Source organism: Eleginops maclovinus, chromosome 20, assembly GCF_036324505.1.
Source record: "Eleginops maclovinus isolate JMC-PN-2008 ecotype Puerto Natales chromosome 20, JC_Emac_rtc_rv5, whole genome shotgun sequence".
In the NCBI taxonomy this organism is placed as follows: domain Eukaryota; kingdom Metazoa; phylum Chordata; class Actinopteri; order Perciformes; family Eleginopidae; genus Eleginops; species Eleginops maclovinus.
The window spans coordinates 24,463,314-24,481,714 of record NC_086368.1 but is presented as its reverse complement, the minus strand read 5'-3'; the positions used below and the strand labels follow the sequence as shown (position 1 = coordinate 24,481,714).

Genomic DNA, 18,401 nt, shown 5'->3' with positions numbered 1-18,401 from the left:
CCTACAGTTAAGTCATATTTCTCAACCTGCCCTGTGTGAAAGTCTTAAAGGAGCACGACGTGTATTCAGTTCAGTGAGCACTGTGGAGACCTACAGGGAAAAGCTGTTTTTATGCTTATAGTGAGAGTAAAGGAAACGATTTACAACACAACCTACCTATGAATGTATAGTCCAGGATTCCTTTTAGCCAAGTGATTCAAAGTACATCATGTTTTACAACAATATAGATATATTATTTGGCATTGTGAAAAACACTGTATTACAGAGAGTTTAGATGTGCTCATTTTAATGACATAAGGTGCAAAGTGTCTCTTTTAAGTCTGAGCGACCATAACTGCAATTGTCATCAATAAAGACAGGTGTTTTTTTTCTTGTGTATGAATCAGTGTGTGTTTATTTAGTAGTCCAGTGCACAGAGGAGTGCGACTCCCCTTTTGATCCAGTGTCTCTGACTCTGATCTGTAGGCAGCTCCACTGCCATCACATAGTTGGTGGAATGACCGGTGGTAGACAGAGTCCCTACAAAAGCACACAAAAGAAGTTTCAGCATCATGAGGACATTTCAATCAAGTGTTTTTTCCATCCCAGCATTGAGTTTAGGTGTTTCAGAGCCGTCTGGAGTGCCAGCACAAGGTGTTGGCTACGTGCTGCGGGTGGAAAATACAGAGCAGCACTTTCAGACGCTTCGTGAAACAAGACACTAACTGGAGTCTATTTTGGGTGAGTAATAAAACCACCAAAAAGGAGATACACACAAACACTAGAGTGAGCAGCACAAACACCTAGTCACTCTGAAACACACGAGAAATAATTCAATTTATGTTTTTCCTTTACTAGAAAACACATTTCAGATATCAACTTGTTACCCATGCGTTATATAATCTTAAAATAATATTAAATGTAGTCGGTTTGGCTTGCAACCTGTTAAGTATGGAAGAAGCTGCCTCCTCCCTTTCAGATTTTGATAGGGTAGATAACAGATTATGGGTTACATAATAATAAAAAGGTTATTCCTGGACTCAAACCATGTCGGCCGCTCCTCTTTGTAATAAAAAAGTGAGAGTAATACAGAGAATACAATTGGATCACGTGAAAAGTGTATAAAATAATTATAAAAAAAGATATCTATGTTATGGAGTAAATCATGTACTGATATCTGACAAAGTGCAAGCATAAAATAAAATCGCCCCCCCCCCCACACACCCCCACACACCCCCACACCCACACCCCCCCACACCCCCTCACACCCAAGTGTTCTGTTTTTTTATATATATTTTTTGGGGGCTTTTTGCCTTCAATCGGATAGGACTGTGGAGAGTGACAGGAAGGTGGGAGAGAGAGTCGGGATGGGATCCGGAACGGACCACGGGTCGGGAATCGAACCCGGTTGCCGGCGCACGGTGCAGGCGCCCCAGCCAGCCGCGCCACGGCCGGGGCCCCAAGTGTTCTGTTTTGTTTGTTTATGTGTACATAAACAATAAAATCGAAATTATAATGTAGATGATCCTCTGTGTACTAACCGGCACGTGTGAGGGTCTTATAGATGGGGCAGATGTAGACCCCAGAGGTGGGGGGTTTCCGGTTGGGTTTGGGGATCAGCCAGAAGAGAGACATTTCAGTGTAGAGCTCCTTTGGCCTGGATTCTGTGATTTGACCCACTTCATTATCCCAGCGAGCCCCCTCCATGAACAGGCCGTGGATGAAGCAGCCTGTGTTTGGTTTCTCTGTTATCTCTGCCGCCGACTTCTCTATCACCTGATGGGAGGAAAGGATTACAAAAGGGAAGAACTAAAGTATATCAGGGACATTGTAGGTGGACCATTGAGCTTTTTTCTTTCAATAGTTTGACAATATATTCTCAGAGAATCTTCAAGTTTTTTTTTCTTTTAAACAACGATTGTAATCTTGAAATTTCTGAGATTTTTAGTCAGATTATTACCCCTCTCCAGCTCTGTAATTGTCTTGTATAAATGCCCTAATAAACCATCGTACCAGTCATCAAAAAACAAATAAATATATACACTTTAAAATCTTATTTAACCATACAATGATATTCACAGTCATTTACAGTTGGAAATCATAATTAGTATTTGATTTCCCCGGGGGAAATAGGGTTTTGTTGCAGTTGATCCATTTTTAAAATGAAGCAAATTCAAATCTATAAATTATATATAAATAACACAAGAAGTTAAAGTAAGAACTCCCCCAAAAAAAACATACAATTAAACATATAAAAAAACATAACAAATGAAGAACAAATTCAATAAAACAATATAAAAATATGTATATAAACATAAAAAGTTAGAGTAAAAATGTGCATATTGAATACCGATATAAAGTTTAATAACAAATAAAAATGTGTGTATTGAATGTACTGGTATTAATAATTATGCTGAATTGCACAGTTAAATGTGTAATGCTGTAACTGCAATTAGTTTAGCTAGTAGTGAAAAAACAGTTTCATAAACACTGTCAGACAAACAGCCTACTGTCTGACCTCAAAGTCAAATCCAATTGTGTCGATGGAGGTGCCAGAGCGCCGGGCGTAGTTCTGGAGGGTTCCTGTAAGGAAAGCCTGCGGGAAGAAGAAGCCGCTAATCCAGAAAACAGGTGGAATGCCATCACAGATCCATCTCCGCAGGAAATTGATCCTCTGAACCAGGTCTGACACCCAGGATGCCAGAGGCTTCAGAGACGGGTAGGCCTGGAGGGAGGGAGACACATGGCCAGTCAAAGTACGCTATATGTATTCTTAGAAAGCAAAGTCCTGGAATTATTAGAGCAGGACAGGAATGTCAGCAGAAGTTCATCTGATTCCCTGTTCCCTGAAATCCCTCCCACATGATCCGGTGTCCCTCTCAACTGCACATAAAACAGATGATGTTGTAACATTACCCTCAGTTAAAAGCCCATTGATGAAATCATTTTAAGGATTTGTATTATCTTGAAAAATAACCTTTTCTTTATTTCATGTGTCCTTTTAACGTTAGTCACATTGCCTACAGAATTGCTCGATGTAAAAAAACATCTAAACCATGTGAGATCCAGAAGGTCAATAACTTGTGTGTGTACGTGTGTGTGTCTTGCCTTGGCTTTCCACATATCCGGCACCACGTTGTTGAACAGGCTGCTGGCCATAAGCTCCAGTTCAGATGACATCACCACTAAACCTTTCAGAGCCTTCACGATGTCTCCGAGACTCTGAGAGATGACCGCCAGCAGCTTGTTGTATCTGAAAAACAATAACTAATTATCAAGTACAACTGATTCAAACTGGCCATACCTGATTCAGTCCAATCAGGTATTCATGTATTCTCTATCAGCCATTTTTCTGTTACATGTATTCATTAAATTGAGTCATGCAAAGACTTGGGGAAGTCAGAGTGTATAATAAATATCTGGTGAATTCACTCTGCAAATAGAGCAAGTAGTAAAATAATTTTAACCTGTTGCTACAACTCGATTTAACTCGAATTGTAGTACTGATTTGAACACCTGATAGATTAGATTTTTAAGTTTTAGAAGCAATATGCTCATTTATAAAAGGTAACTTACCGGTGGAGTTCACAAAAGTAAGATGAATTGCTTGACTTGTCCGAGCTAATTGGAAACTACACAAAACTTGATCAAAAAACATAATCAGACCTTGTTTATAACATTAGCAAAACACAACCTAAAGAAAACCAAATATGAAATCCTTTTACTATCCCATAATATCAAAAGGAACATTTTGTGAGAGGCCGCTAGGACTCTTGACCATGACTCAGCGAGGCCAATGCCAGGTTGAGGGATTTCTGGCTTCCCGAACTCTCTCTGTTGAAGTTGCTGATTTGACAAGCTCACACCCAAATGAATTACAGTATGAACACACACCAGCTGTAACTTTTGAAGTGTTCAGTTAAAGCTGCTGGACACAAGCAGAGTTATTACATTTGATCTCAAAGAATGACCCAGCTGGATGATTTAGTAAATATAATAAAATAATAATAAAGGACATCTTCATTTGCTCAAATGAATTATTTTACTCAATTAATAGATGAAGCAATTAATGAAACATTGACAGGGTTAGTTGCATAGGTTCCACATAGTTGTATTATGTGAGATTAAGGAGAAATATTAAGCTTAACTTATTGTTCTTAATGTTGTAGCTTTTAATTCAACATAAATTATGTTAACGCTTCACGTATTTGAGCATGGGAGTTGTCCAAGCTGTAGAGGGATAGAATGAAGAATACGGGGCAAGACGTTCTCAAATACAAGGGACAGGAAACCTCACTTTTAGTCTCTAATTAATACAAATTAAAACCACACAATTTACTAATGACAAGTAAACACAAGATATCATTTCCCTCAATCTTTGCAGCACCTGATATTAAGTGTACAGCAACAGAGCGGAGTGGTGTGTGTTATTATATGCAGCAGACATGACGTGGGGTCTGAACTGTGGTGAGTCATCAGCCTAACGTTACCTGATGACCTCCTGGATGAGCACTGTGTTCATGGACTCTTCGTAAAGCACCGGGTACTTTTCCATCACCTCCTGAACGTTGAAAGGCCGAGGAATCTTTTCCACAATGCCTGCAACGATCTCCTCCACTACCTACGGTACAGAAAGAGGCACATCACCAATGAAACTCAACAAGTAGTCCAGATTTTAAAGACACGACACAACCAAACTCCTGACAGGCTGCTCGGTAAAAAAGAAAACGGTACCTCCTCCTGAGATTTGCCCCCAGTGGATGCAGCTCGAGGCTGGAGATGAACCAGGGCTCCCAGCAGGGCGAAGGTCTCGTTCTGGGCAAAGCTGATGTTAGCGTTGTCATGGAAACCAAAGATCTCAGGTGTATCATTGATGGGCAAACCACGAATGTATGCCAGGTAACCCTAAAGCAAGATTTTCAAAGCAACACGTAAATTAGATTGATAGTCAGCAGTTTACAAAAGTTTCTGTAACAAATAAACAAAATAAATACATCTAATACAGAAACTTTGGTTCAGTATTTCAGTAATTTTATTCAGTCAGTTTTCACACACGTCACTGTTGCTGTGTCTTGTGATTGTCAGTTTGTGAATAAATATTCTATTACTGCACAAAACAAACTCTTTACCCACACTTCTTTTTTATTGTTGTTGGTATTTACCATTTTCTTTTACTTGACTTGACTACTCAGAGTAATAATCGTCTATATACTATTCTATCCGGCTCAGACCTGTACAAATGATGATATTATACATTTGAATAATATTTACTGTATACTGTTGTTTGCTTTTGGAAGAATCATTTATTTTGACAGTGTTTTGTTTTACTTAAGATATCCTCATGTTTCATGGATGGCCGTGTAGCAATATATAATGACTCTACATTGACCACACTAAACAGTGAGTAACCACTATGATTGCTAACCTTTGAACATCTATGCAGTTTCTTGTATACAGAGAGACGCAGAGAAAGGTCTGATGCACTACTCTGATCACAATCTTTTGAAGCCCCTGCGTTTATCTGACCTTGATATCCAGATTGGTGTCTATCTGCCGGTACACTCCAGACGAAGAGTAGAAGTGATTTTCTTCGAGCACAGCGGGACAGTAGAAATCCTCCAGCACACTGAGCAGGCATCGTCTGTCCCAGTCATCTGTCACACGGCCGCCATAATTTATCTCCCCGGCCGTATATTTGAGCACCTTGACAGGTCAGGACAAGAAGGGCAGACAGACAGATGCACACACACACACACACACACACACACACACACACACACACACACACACACACACACACACACACACACACACACACACACACACACACACACACACACACACACACACACACACAGGTTGACTGCAAATGATGTGGCTTTGGAGGTATTGTTATATTAACAGGTTGTTAAATACAGACAGAAGTGTTCTCCTCCCCCCACCTTGTATGGGACGTCCTGGTACTCGTCCAGGAACATTTTGACCTGGCTGATGCAGATGTTTAAGTCTCCGTCAGTGAACTCGTAGGGATTGTTGAAACCCAGTGGGCCAAACTTCCTTCGCTCCAGAGAGATTCCATGGAAGAGACACAGAGACAGGAGCAAAGACTTGAGGTGTGCAGCCTGGAGAGGAGAGGAGAGGAGAGGAGACGAGACGAGAGGAGAGGAGAGGAGAGGAGACGAGACGAGACGAGAGGGAAAAAGTTAAAGACACCTCTAAATGCTGCAGATCCAAAAAGGCTGGGTTTCTAATCAGACAAATGAGTGGTAGACATATTAAGTAGGAACAGACTCTAAAGAAGAGGCAGACCTTTGTGGAAGAGGAAATAAAATCATTGGTAAGCCTCAGGTAGGTTTTCTGTAGATTGGCTTTGATTCCCTTAGGAGGCTCAATAGTCATCTTCGACCCATTTTGGAGAATGGACACTGGGAACTTGTTGCTGGGAAGACTTGTGAGCCACAAACGGAAGTCCTTGTGCACCTGTGTGAGGGTTGTGGGACATGGAATACAGGAAAGTGGTCAAATCCGCAACAGGCAAAACTACACAAGTGCACACACCATGTGTACGAGTGATGTTCTGACCTTTGCTGGGTTGATGTTTTCAATGAGACCCTCCAGGGCGGGCATCCAGCTGGGCGCCAGGTGACAGTTCTGGAAGAAGACCCAATGACCTCTCTCCATAGCAGCTAGCATGAGCTTCTCTGCCCAGGGGCCCTGCATCACACAAACAACAGCAGAAGGAAAGGCAGATGTGAGGACAAGAGTCACAAACAGAAGCTTTAGTGTAAGAGAAAACGTCCATATTTTGTAGAAGTTTGTACTTATTTAAATATGTATATCTCGCTATAGCCAGTTTGAAATTCTTGCAGTCTTTCGGAAACACTTAAGAGTACTAAGTTCAATGGAAGCATAAAAGGAGGACAGGGTGATGTAAAAGCGCAGCACAAGCCAAGATTCTAACTCACATAATAATGTGTCAAACACACGCTAACACATTTTGGACAACCTCAGGGGGAGAGTTTTGCTGGGAAAAATGTTTGGCCAGATTCACGTGGGTGGAAGATGAGTCTGCATTCATCCCAAAACCTAAACATGAGGTGTTTTTGGTGTCCTGGAATGGAGAATTTTTGGTGTCCTGGAATGGAGCATCGGCCAAAATAGTTTTGTACATTGCCCTGTCTCATGGCCATGAATAGCGAAAAGCAATTATCACATAGGTGGCCATTCTTAACAAGACACATGAGGGTGGCCTGGTTCTGTGAGAAAGTGTTTTTACAGTGACGCTCCCCAGTGTCAGACAGAGTGTATCGAAGGAAGAGAGTGAGAGAGAAAGAATTCACAGGCAGCCTCCGGGTCTGACCTGGCCCTGGCCCAGAGAGATGGCACTCATTTTCTTGGAAAACTGCATGACATCCGCAAACTTGTAGAGGTCAGCAGCGGGGTCTGTGCCAGGGGAGAGGACAAAGATGAGAGGGGTGGAGAGGGAGGACTCCTTGAAGACCAAGGACAGGTCTGACGTCTGTGAGAAGATGGAGAGAGAGTAACAAGCCATTAATACGACTGTTGCATACCGTGTACGGCAAACATCCACATGTAATTTTTGTCAAATTAGCATGGTTAATCTGTACCCTACACATTGAGCAACGTTTGCTCTGCTGCAGTACAGGCTCACTATTCGGAGGCATTGTCACAGATAAGACATAATTGCGGTCATATTGGTTTTAATGTGAAGGGTTAGTTTGGATTGTTTGAAGTGAGGTTATTTGAGGTTCTTATCCCACAGTATATGGCAGTCTGAGCATCCCAGTGAGACACACAGACTGCTGATGAGCGAGGTAAAATTACTGTTTTTGTAAATGTTGTTTTGTCTGGTGGCTTTAAAGACAGGATGGCTGGATGTAACAGTTTCAGTTCTTTATCCGAAAGGGATGTCCGAAGGGAAGGCAAAAAGGGGAAATATTATAAATATATTTAACGCTTAAACTGGTATTCATTTTTAAAAAAATAAGTTTAGCTGTAGCTTCCTTCCACAGCAGGGAATGTATTTGCTTCAGTACTGCTGTCTGCTTTTCCAAACTGGAGTTATGCCAACCTTCATCTACAGTAGAGAATACACTGACTATCGATAAGAACCTCACAGAACTACACTACATCAGATCCAAACAAACCTTTTAGGGCATGAGTGATGAGATTAACTCTACCTGAGGCTCTATGAAGCGTTGTCCCAGCTGAGCCGAGACAAAGTCCTGCAGGCCTTGAACGAGACGGTCGGCCCTCAGACAGCGCAGCACCAACAGCCTCTGGAACGAGTCCAGCTCTGTGTCCCACTGTCCTGGGAGAGGGTCCCTATAAGCAAAGACATGCACACCTTGTTAGACATTGACTGTAACTGCACAGTACAAATGAAGGAAACAAGTGTCCATTTGTTAACAAGGAGTTTTCTATGCATGCCTGTGAGGCTGGTTGCTGTCAAATATTCTCCTGAAACCCTGCAGATGTTCGGGGAAGCTCTCCGCCAGGTTTGTGAAGTTGTCCAGAGCGCTGAGGCAAAGAATGTCCTGCCAGGCGCGCTCTGACAGCCAACTCACTGCTGGGTTTGTCAGCTCCTGGACGGGCATCCCTCCAGACAGCAGGTAACGCCACTCAGCCTACCACAGAGGGACAAATTAAATTCAGGAAATGTGAAATGACTAACTCAACCTCTTACTGTACGAGTTCCCACAGGAAATTAAAGACGGGAGGGAGACTGCAACCTCCCACGTTTCTCACCATATCAATTTTGTTCTCATTCATCATGATGCGAACGCACAGCAGAAAGGCGAACATGAGTTTGTGCTTCTCAAACAAGCTGCGGCACACATTGCTGTACAGGCTGAAGGTGAAAAATTCATTGATGTTGGCGATCCTCTTCTCCACCGCGTCTGTAAAAAACATTCAGCGGAAGCAGAGAATAATGTTCCCAGTTTGACTTTTCCATCTGAACAGACATACAGTAGTTATGTGTATTTTAGCTCCTGTGGAAATTCTACCTGATTTCTCAGAGTTGGCAATGCCGGCCATGAAGATGCCCAGGAACCACTCCAGTGAGTATTGATACATGGGGTCGACATTGGACAGGTCCGACACACAGAAGAAGAGGATCTGTGTGCGCACAGCCACTGGCACGTACTCCAGACGGGTGGCATCAATGTCCTGCTCCGTCTGCTCTGCCACAATCACTTTGGCCTGCCAGTAAGACCAGCTTGCATTAGTAAAATGTCCAGTTGCATATTACTTTCATGGAACATTGCTCAAGAATCATTGATGAGGTTTAATGGGGTACTGGTGATTATAGCTCTCCCACTTTCTGACCTTGATCTCTCCAGCTTTGATCTTTGATGCTCCCAACACTTGGATGAGCTCCTCGTTATCCACAGGGTTTCCCTCAGTAGAGCTGAGTCGGAACAGGATTTCATCCTCAATTTCTTTCAGCTCCTGTTTCATCTGGGCGTTGCTGATGATCAGCTGGTTCTTAGCATCCTCCAGGTCTGGACGCTCCACAGCCACCACCTGGCCCAGCAGCTGGTCCTCTAGACCGCTGAGAGTAAAGACAGTTAGACCAAGGCATTAGTTGTTATTGAAGAAATAGTAGATGTCTTTCTGAAAATCACAAGCAGTTTTCTTTTTAAATGCTCACATTTGATTTTAAAATGTAGAATGCAGCATAATTTGGAAAAGTATTTACCAATTGCATTTTCATGCCAGCTCTACCTGTGGATGTAACTTTGCTCTTATGCATTAAAACATGTGTTACCTTGGTGACAGGGTGAAGTTAATGAGAGTGACTTTGGTGGCCACCTCTGGAGAGTAGTGGGGGTTGGGCAGCTTGGTGGTGATGTACATCTTGAAGCCTTGTTGGTAAGGGATGACCGTGTCCCCCAGCTTCAGCATGGTGCTGCCTCTCTGAATAAATGTCTAAGGGCCAAAAAAGTGTGTAAGCAGACTATTGTATTGGGGATATTTGCATAACAGATTCTTGTTTGGGTGTGTATTAACTTGTTGCAGCAAGACAGGCTCTAGGGCAGGATCCAACTCCTCTCCTATATTCTCCAAGAGGCAGGGTTTGCCAAAGCGAATGGCGTTCTCAAGACTGCGGAGGAAGTCCCGGTCACTTAACTTAATGACCTCCAATCTACTGTCCTGCTCCTGGGGGACAACAAGAAGCAGGTATGAATAAAAGGTGGAACAAATACAAACACTGAGAAGCCATTCAAGAGGAATTGTGGATGATGTTGGATAAAAGGAAACCCAGCAGGAAACAGAAGCACATGTTGAGTAATACATGTAATATCTGCACTGAATACACTACTATGTGAAGTCCAGACACAGCTACTTGTTATCTCTTTTTGTCTCAATGGTGCCCTCTGTTGGATCAGTACACAGATCTGAGTCCTTACCATGTGTTTGATCCAAGTGTTGGCCTGTCCCTGAGGATCGATGAATAAAGGCCAGCGCAGAGAGTACTGAGTAATCACACCGTTCTCCACTGAGAGGTTATCCTTGGGCAGTCCTGATATCTGCGCATATTCAAATGACAAAGTATGATGACAAAAAAGGTAAATGACCATTAACAGTTAAGAGACTCTCTAAGGATTAAGGAATCTTTGGAAATAGTTAACACAAAATCTTGCTTCTGACCTGCCATGAGCGGATCTTGACAGGATCTCCGAAGGTGTTGATCAGGTTCGGTTCATCAGTGTGTGGAACATTTAGCTTTTTGAAACACTGCAGCCACTCCTCAGCCATGGCTGCCCTGTACTCTCCCTAAACATAAAAACAGAACTGATCAATCAAGTCACGCAATAAAAACCCTGAGTCTTACTCCTAAAAAGGATGTCCATACTTATTTTACATACGGTAAGTCTAGAGCAGCTAAAAATGAAAGTTGTTCTTTTTCTTTCCGCCAGAAAAAGCACAACAATTACTATCTTATGGGTAGTGCAACTTTTGGATATGTATTCACTCAGACTTACAGTGAAGGGTCCCAGGTATGCGAGGTATCCAGCAGACAGAAGAACATCGCCTGCCACATTATTGACCATGTAATCCAGATGTTGCACTGTTTCCTTCCAACGCACTTTCTCATCTGCCAGTCCGCCGATAAGCTGAGGAAAATACAGCCAGATTATTATACAACTAGCAATCAAAAAAAAGGAAGAATTAAAATGTTTTCAATCGACAATATTACAGTCTTTATTCTGTATACTGTTATCACATACACACTGAATGTTTTATAAATGCGCACTGGTTTAGAGTAATGTAGAGTAAACTGTTTAGGTTTTATAAGTGTGTTTTTTTTTTTTCTATTTCGTTTTTTTCAATGAATATTATCCGGTTTTCTTGTGCTGTTGTAATTCTAAATTGCCGCCTGGAGAACAGTGAAGTTTTATCTTAGTTTGTCCCCCCTTCTGACCTTGTCTGCTCGGACGAGACGGGCCTCACACAGCTGATACTTCTTGTCCAGCTCATCTTTCTTGGCCACACAGGCCTGGTACTTGGCCTGCAAAGTAGCAATGCCGCCCTGGACCACTGCCAGCTTTTCATTGGCGTCATCCAAGATCCGCTGCGTTGCATCTAAGTCCTCCTGGGCCTCGTTGAGGGCTTTCTGTGAATATTTACAACTTTAATGTTAAAGTACATGGATGTCTTACATCGAAAATCTCATGGCTCATATGTGGATTTCAGTTCTTACCCTTTTTCCTTCCACTCCCCTGGAAACAAAGTGATATATGTGCATGGCTCGCACCCACTGGCAAATGGAGGTACAGGCTTTGGAAACTTTGGCAATGTTGGAAGGCTGGAATTCCTCATTATCTATGTAGGGCTGGACTAAAGTGATCACGCTCTCTGGGATGTTTTCCTGCAAAAATTATTGTTAGCAGAAAATAAATACATCGACCAAACAGGAAATCAAGTTTTTAGAACATGAGGTACTGGAATTAAATCTAAAAGATACAAAAATCATTTTGTTTAGAAACACTAATGACAACATACACTATGAGCCTTACCTTATCGTACTTAAAGAGGCTCTCCAGAAACTTGCCAGGGTCCTGTAACAGACCCTTACCAGGCTCCCAGTAGTCGTCCACCTTGGTGCCAGGCTTCTCTCCAGGTATCCTTTTGGGTTTGATGCCCTTCATGATGCATACTGCCTCAATAACCAGCTTCACCCCCTGGGGAGGTCGCTGCATGCCTCGCACCTATGGAAAAATCGGTTATTTTCTACACGTACAATACTATTTCAAGAATATCTTAAACCGATCATGATTTAAATCCCTTACCTCAGTGATATCATTCTTGTTGAGGGACTTGAGGCTGGCGAGCGCAGCGTCGAGCGCTGGCAGCGCCTCGTCCAAGTCTCTCTGGGCGTCCGCTGCGATGGCTCCTGCAAAACGTGCTTTCTCCGAGGCCTTGGCTTCTTCTGCTTGCACCAACTTCCGGGTATCCTCTGCAACGATCGTGTCTTTCTGGCAAGGTAGAGCATGAATCACACTGAAGGGTAAGATATATTGGACACAGACCATAAAGATAACCCTCATTGGCCCAATTAATTTTTTACTTTAGAGACTATAAAACCTAAGTATGGCTCTAAGTCTTAGTTCCCTTACTTTGATGGTCTCCATGGTGACTTCAGTGTCCTTGGTGGCCTCCTCCAGAAGCGGTCTCATCGTCCCTAGCTCCTCCTGCATCTTACTCACATCATCTGCTGTGCTGAGGAGCTATTGGATTGCAAAAACAGCTAATAAAGCATATGTACACAAAAACACATTTATTCTCTATTATTTTAAGTGCCTTGCCTTATCCAGGCCGGTCTTCATGCGCTGGCGAGCACTGCACAGTTCTTGCTTCTTGCGCACAGTGAGATCGGAGAAGATTTTCATCAGCTCCAGGTAGCTCTTGGGGGTGACGTAGTTGTGCCTGGAAAGCTCGGCCAGGTACTGTTCACACTTCCTGGCTACCATCTGGTGGATCTCCACACACATCAATGTCTGCAAAAGGGAATTCATTGTTGAGAGTTAGTTATTGAAAAGTTATTTCAGTGCTGTATTTTGGAGCTTTGATTTGAGTTTTTTTTCTCTTCAGGCAGACAATATTTCCTATTTATTTGACAAAGGTATAAAACTACATTTGCAGAGACTAATACGTTGTTTGAGATAATTGACACGTTTTTTATCTATTATTTTTGCAAAGCCAAATGTGTAATTTGTGATATTGGGCTGTAAAATGTAATCTGATTGTTGACACATTTTGAATGACGGAGAGGTTTGTCTCTATTTTTTGTAATTAAAATGATATATTTGTTTAAATGTACATTCTAACTATCTTCAAACTTATCAATAAACCCCACTGACACACACACACAGTATCCTCACCAGTCCCCTCATGGCTGTGGGGCTGGCTTCTAGCACAGGCAGCTCATTGAGGAATGATGAAGCCACAGCCTGCAGAGCCTCCTCCGGCCAGGCGCTGAACCAGTCGATGGTGCAGCATGTCACCAGGGAGGGAAACTGCCTCAGCCGCGCACGAAACACCTCACCGATAGGACTGCAGAGGAAGGAGAGAATGGGGATGATTAAGAAGAACACATATAAAGGTCAATTTGACTTCTAAATGACTTACCTCATGCAGAGTACAGTGTGGATGTTGCTGCGGACCCTCCTTATGTAGGCGGCCATGAGGTTGGGTTTAGACAGCTGCTGGCCCAGTTCCTGCACCACCGGCTTCATGGCTGCAAGGATGCGCTCCTGCTCATCTGACGCATACAGGTTGGGAACATCCCCGGAGTTCAAAATGTTGTTGATATCCTCCAGGAACGACTCATTCTTTATCTATTAAGACAAATGGTTCTGGTGAGCATTGATTAAGGAATCAGAATGCCTTGCACAACGTTACCGTACAGTATATGTGACACTGATGATTTTAATCATCTGTACACACGCAGTATACTGTAGCAGGTGATAAGGGAATATTTTACCTGTGTGTCCACAAAGAGGAAAGTGATCTGCAGGTTCTCAAGGCCAGCCTTCAGCATGATGCTTTTAATATCATCCCTCCACTCTGTCTGACCGTAGTTCTTCGAAAGCTCAATCTGGAAACACTCATAATCTGACCTGAATGTGGACAAACGCACTGTGAGGACTGGGCCACAAGATACTTATTGAACCAGACTGAAGTTAAGCATATTAGCAGTCATGTGTATGATTAATGGTTGATCAATCATAGATAAAACTAACATTTGTACCAAAAATATTACAAAAAAACCATCACAAATATCTGCAACTGAGAGTGGATTTTTCTTAGTTTATCTATTATATGTCCCCTTTCAATTTTAAGTAGTTGAACTTAAACAAATGCAATCAGGTGCCTATTGAGCAGAACATTAATCCCAAAATGTGCGTATGATTTGGAATAGATCAGCAATAACAGAATAATACAGACAACCAGATGTGCGATCCCGTTAAAAAGCAGATATTTGGAGAGAAACGGCCTGTTGTTGGCTTGTGAGTTGTATGAAGTGTGTAAATCTCACATATGTGACGCCAGCTTAGTGAGCGACTGGCGCCCGCTCCCCCCCACTCCGAGCAGCAGGGCATTGCCCAGAGGCTGGCGCAGGATGCGGCTGATACGGCACACGTGCTCGATGGCGTCCATGAAGAGCACCAGCTTCATCTTGGTGGTGCTGAATTGGTTGTAGTCTTCCATGTATTTTTCCATCACTTTCGCCAACTAAATGATAAAACATACGGGGGGAAACAAATCAAGCATTTTGGTAAAGTATACACTTAACTGTATTGAAGTAAGGACAGATTATTGAGGGGTACAGAGAAATTAAAATACACCTAATGAAGTAAAAATGGGACGTTGCTAACAGATTTTTGAATGCAGTGCCCCAAGAATATGAAGTTTGTGAAAATATTTTCTTAGCAATCAGTGCAGAGATTTTAATTATGATGATTAGATATAAATAAATGGTTTTATGTCCGGTTTTTCAAGGACATGTGGGCAATTTTCTAAAAGAGATGCAAAAGAATCAAGCAATCCTCTGTTAGCACCACTAACCTGTTCCTTATCTTCTATGAGTGTGTAGACTTTGCGGTCAGCTCCAGGATTCATGAAATCTCCATACAGAATGGGCTGGCAGGGCACAGCCTCCTCAAAGTTGCAGTCAAAGTCCTGAATGCAGTCCTGCAGGAGCCTGTTGAACCAGTCCCTGTCTTCAACACACACCAGGCGGTCTCGGAAAATCCGACAGCTTTCATGGTACCACAGCCGCAGCAGCTGCAATTTGTCCTAAACGACACCAAAGTGTCACTCATATAATATTTATTGCATTATCCATACAGCCCTGTGTATGTAATGTATTTTGTAAGTACTTAATGAATAAAGTGAATAGAGCTGAAAGTATACTTTAACCATTGTCATGTTTTTATATCAACTTAATTTGATTCTGTTGGATCTGACTACCTCTATCATTCCAGCCTCAGCCATGAGGACGCCCTGGAAGACTTTGGACAGGTCTCTGAGGTTGAAGGTATAATGGGACTTGGTCGGAGTAGGGAGGAGCTGGGAGGTGATGGTGGAGTAAACTCGGATAGTAGCGTCTACGAGAGACTCATTCAGAGGCTGGATGGCTGGCACAGGTCCTGATGGAAAAAATTGCAGGATAAAAGAAATTATATATCAACAAAAAATGAATATGGAAATCTATTAACTTGATTTTGAGACAAACTTCCACAAACTTGGGTCTACATTTGTTGTTTTCAAGTGTGCCTTTAGTGTAGTTTTATGTATATTATGGCTTAAAATGACAATTAGTCAGACATTTATTTTGTATGGTCATACATACTAACCGATTATAACTGACAATCTACACTCCTAATTTATTTCCTTTCTCTCTGTCCCTGACTTACTGCCTGGTTCTCTCTTACTCATACTTCCATCTGTAAAAAATAAAGATTCAGTTAGAAACTGATGTAATTGTTTTCCACAGACCTGCAACACCTGTCCAAAAACACTCCAAGACCCGACTCACCCATCCAACTGCCCAGAATGGTGGAGAAAATTGTTTTCTTGCTGGCATCGTCCATTTCAGTGAAGGACAGGAGGTTGAAGTGGCGTGTGAAGCGCTGGGTGATGGGGTTTCGGCCTCCGCCTGGGGGTCCCATCGCACAGGCAAAATTTATGTCCACTATGTGCCTGAATGTCCCTGTTCAGAAAGGACAGGAAAATAAAAGAGAAGCTCAATCTAATGAGAGGTTTTGCATTTCTGAGAAGCATTAAGTAGATCATAACATATTGGTTTTAATGTTGATTGCTATGGTATAGCTAATGCTTTTTGTAAGCCTAACGGATTGTCAGAAAAACCCTTTTTTTCTTATTGAATCAGCTGTTGATCACTTTTGTTCCCCTACTGGACGGAGAAGAAGAGTGAAGAGTCAGCAGTTTAGGTTTGTAACAGTCATCAATCAGCACAAAGAGAATAAGACTGATGGGTCCAATAGTATGAAAGATTAGCTGCTGATAGACTGTGAGATTCATAACTCATACGAGCACACACCTGACACATTATCGCCCCATAATTAATATTTACGGCACGAAAAAACACTCTAGAGCAATGTACTGTTTGTGCAATAGCTGAAAATGAAAAATAAAATTAAAGGAACCCATGATGGGAGAAGGCCTCCAGTATTCTCACCTATCTGTTTCCTGTCATACCAGCCTCCATGGTCCATCCACTGCCTCAGCAGCTCAATAGGAGGCTGAGCACCATAGGTCTCCAACATGGGCATGTTCAGGTCATCAATGAACAAGATGAAGTACTTTCCTATTGGAGGTCCAAACACACCTTTCCGCCTGACACACAGGCACACACATCATTGAAATGGTGGCTCACAAATGTTTTTGTTGTTAAGTTAATTATACGATAGAAGATCTGGCATACCTTTTGTCTAGTTTACTGTCAATATAATCCTGAGTCTGGTTGGCCGAGGTGCGTGCCGAGAACATGACGAAGTGTGTGATGAATTCAGTGGGCATGTTCTTCAGCAGCTTGTCGGACATGGTCAGAGTCTTTCCAGTGCCAGTCGGCCCAATACAGAGCACCTGGATCACACACAGACATAAGTACACGGTTGTTAGGGGAAAAAGTTTTGAATTTATTTGTCAAGTTTCAGTATTTGTAGACAGATATATAAAGCTCAACTGCTATCCAAGTACTCACAGGTTTTTTATTGGTCAGAAGCATATCCATGAGGAAAGATATCCTCACGGTGTCAGCAGTGGGAACGATGATGTCAGCATAATTTGTCTCTGGGGTGATTACAACACTCTTTGCATTTTTCATCCAGCTGACCCACTGGACCTACAAAACAGATGAATTAGTCAAAAGCAAAAATGCATGTGATGGTCTCACAAAGTGTTATGATAATGCCTAAACTGTATACTTTTTTCCCCTCATTTTCACCATCCTCCTCAAAGTTGCTAATGCCAGCATCATCAAGCCGATAGTCGTACACCAGCGCATCCTCTGGAAAGCATAACTGAATCTGAGGGGACAAAAATATTTAAATGAATCAAAATGTAAGAAATTATCCATTGATGGTATTAGGATGCAAAAGCAGAGATGCCTGTGTCACCTTTTCCTCCGCCATCTTCTTCTTGAGCCAGGCACTGAAGCGCTTACAGCTGGCTGCGTCTCCCGTGGCTCCCACACTCCACACCAGAGAGAAGAAGAACCACGGCTCAATCAGCTCCTGTAGACGCTCCAATTTATTTTTGGGCGGTGGCCTCTCATCCTGAAAGACAATATTATATTGGTGAGGAGATCACAATCAACAGATTTCACTCATAGACAAGAACAGAAAGGTGAAATCAGTAACTTCCTGCACATTCTTGCGTGGTTGTTGTTCTAATGCAGTGGATTTGTTGTTGACTGAACAAGTAGCAAGACAAATACTATATTTACCGACATGGAATTATTGCAACCAAACAAACTCATTCAATATTTATTGAAAAGGTAAAAGGTATTCTTTCACCAAACTTGAGCGTACAGATTATCATAACACAATAATAAAAAAATCCCAGTTTTTTCTCAAATCCTATGCTTAGAGTAGCTTGTACAACTTCCCTGAAGTATTTACTATTAACCATACAAAGCTGAAACTGTTATGAGTGTTCTAGCTGCTTCAAACAGCAGTCAATACATTTATTTCACTGGGTTAATATGCATATGCACAAAAGCCACAATGTAGTTTTGGCAAGTGAAGTATATAATCTTTGGCTCCTTCAACATCGCAACCTACATCATATAAAGTGAAAGACATAAAAATAGTGCTATAGACAAATGTTTAAATAAGTTGTGTGTTAATCTAACAGAGAGAACA

General features: G+C 42.2%; 1 protein-coding gene across 1 annotated transcript in view; it reads right to left on the bottom strand.

Annotated features, from left to right (window-relative positions):
• Window positions 1-279: 279 nt before the first annotated feature.
• Window positions 280-18,401, bottom strand: part of dnah1 (dynein, axonemal, heavy chain 1) — a 33,169-nt gene continuing 15,047 nt past the window's right edge. Inside the window, 40 exon segments of the mRNA XM_063910918.1 lie at window positions 280-519; window positions 1,521-1,755; window positions 2,498-2,704; window positions 3,112-3,232; window positions 4,470-4,600; window positions 4,714-4,884; window positions 5,506-5,682; window positions 5,922-6,101; window positions 6,562-6,693; window positions 7,340-7,498; window positions 8,181-8,279; window positions 8,348-8,422; window positions 8,424-8,627; window positions 8,749-8,900; window positions 9,009-9,204; window positions 9,331-9,556; window positions 9,773-9,933; window positions 10,015-10,164; window positions 10,416-10,535; window positions 10,657-10,782; window positions 10,992-11,123; window positions 11,432-11,623; window positions 11,711-11,878; window positions 12,027-12,218; window positions 12,300-12,485; window positions 12,627-12,737; window positions 12,816-13,007; window positions 13,392-13,563; window positions 13,639-13,847; window positions 13,994-14,129; window positions 14,549-14,745; window positions 15,079-15,309; window positions 15,484-15,662; window positions 15,930-15,959; window positions 16,052-16,225; window positions 16,715-16,872; window positions 16,961-17,121; window positions 17,240-17,380; window positions 17,463-17,564; window positions 17,655-17,813. Coding sequence (XP_063766988.1) covers window positions 398-519; window positions 1,521-1,755; window positions 2,498-2,704; window positions 3,112-3,232; window positions 4,470-4,600; window positions 4,714-4,884; window positions 5,506-5,682; window positions 5,922-6,101; window positions 6,562-6,693; window positions 7,340-7,498; window positions 8,181-8,279; window positions 8,348-8,422; window positions 8,424-8,627; window positions 8,749-8,900; window positions 9,009-9,204; window positions 9,331-9,556; window positions 9,773-9,933; window positions 10,015-10,164; window positions 10,416-10,535; window positions 10,657-10,782; window positions 10,992-11,123; window positions 11,432-11,623; window positions 11,711-11,878; window positions 12,027-12,218; window positions 12,300-12,485; window positions 12,627-12,737; window positions 12,816-13,007; window positions 13,392-13,563; window positions 13,639-13,847; window positions 13,994-14,129; window positions 14,549-14,745; window positions 15,079-15,309; window positions 15,484-15,662; window positions 15,930-15,959; window positions 16,052-16,225; window positions 16,715-16,872; window positions 16,961-17,121; window positions 17,240-17,380; window positions 17,463-17,564; window positions 17,655-17,813 — 6,366 coding nt within the window. The 3' untranslated portion in view covers window positions 280-397.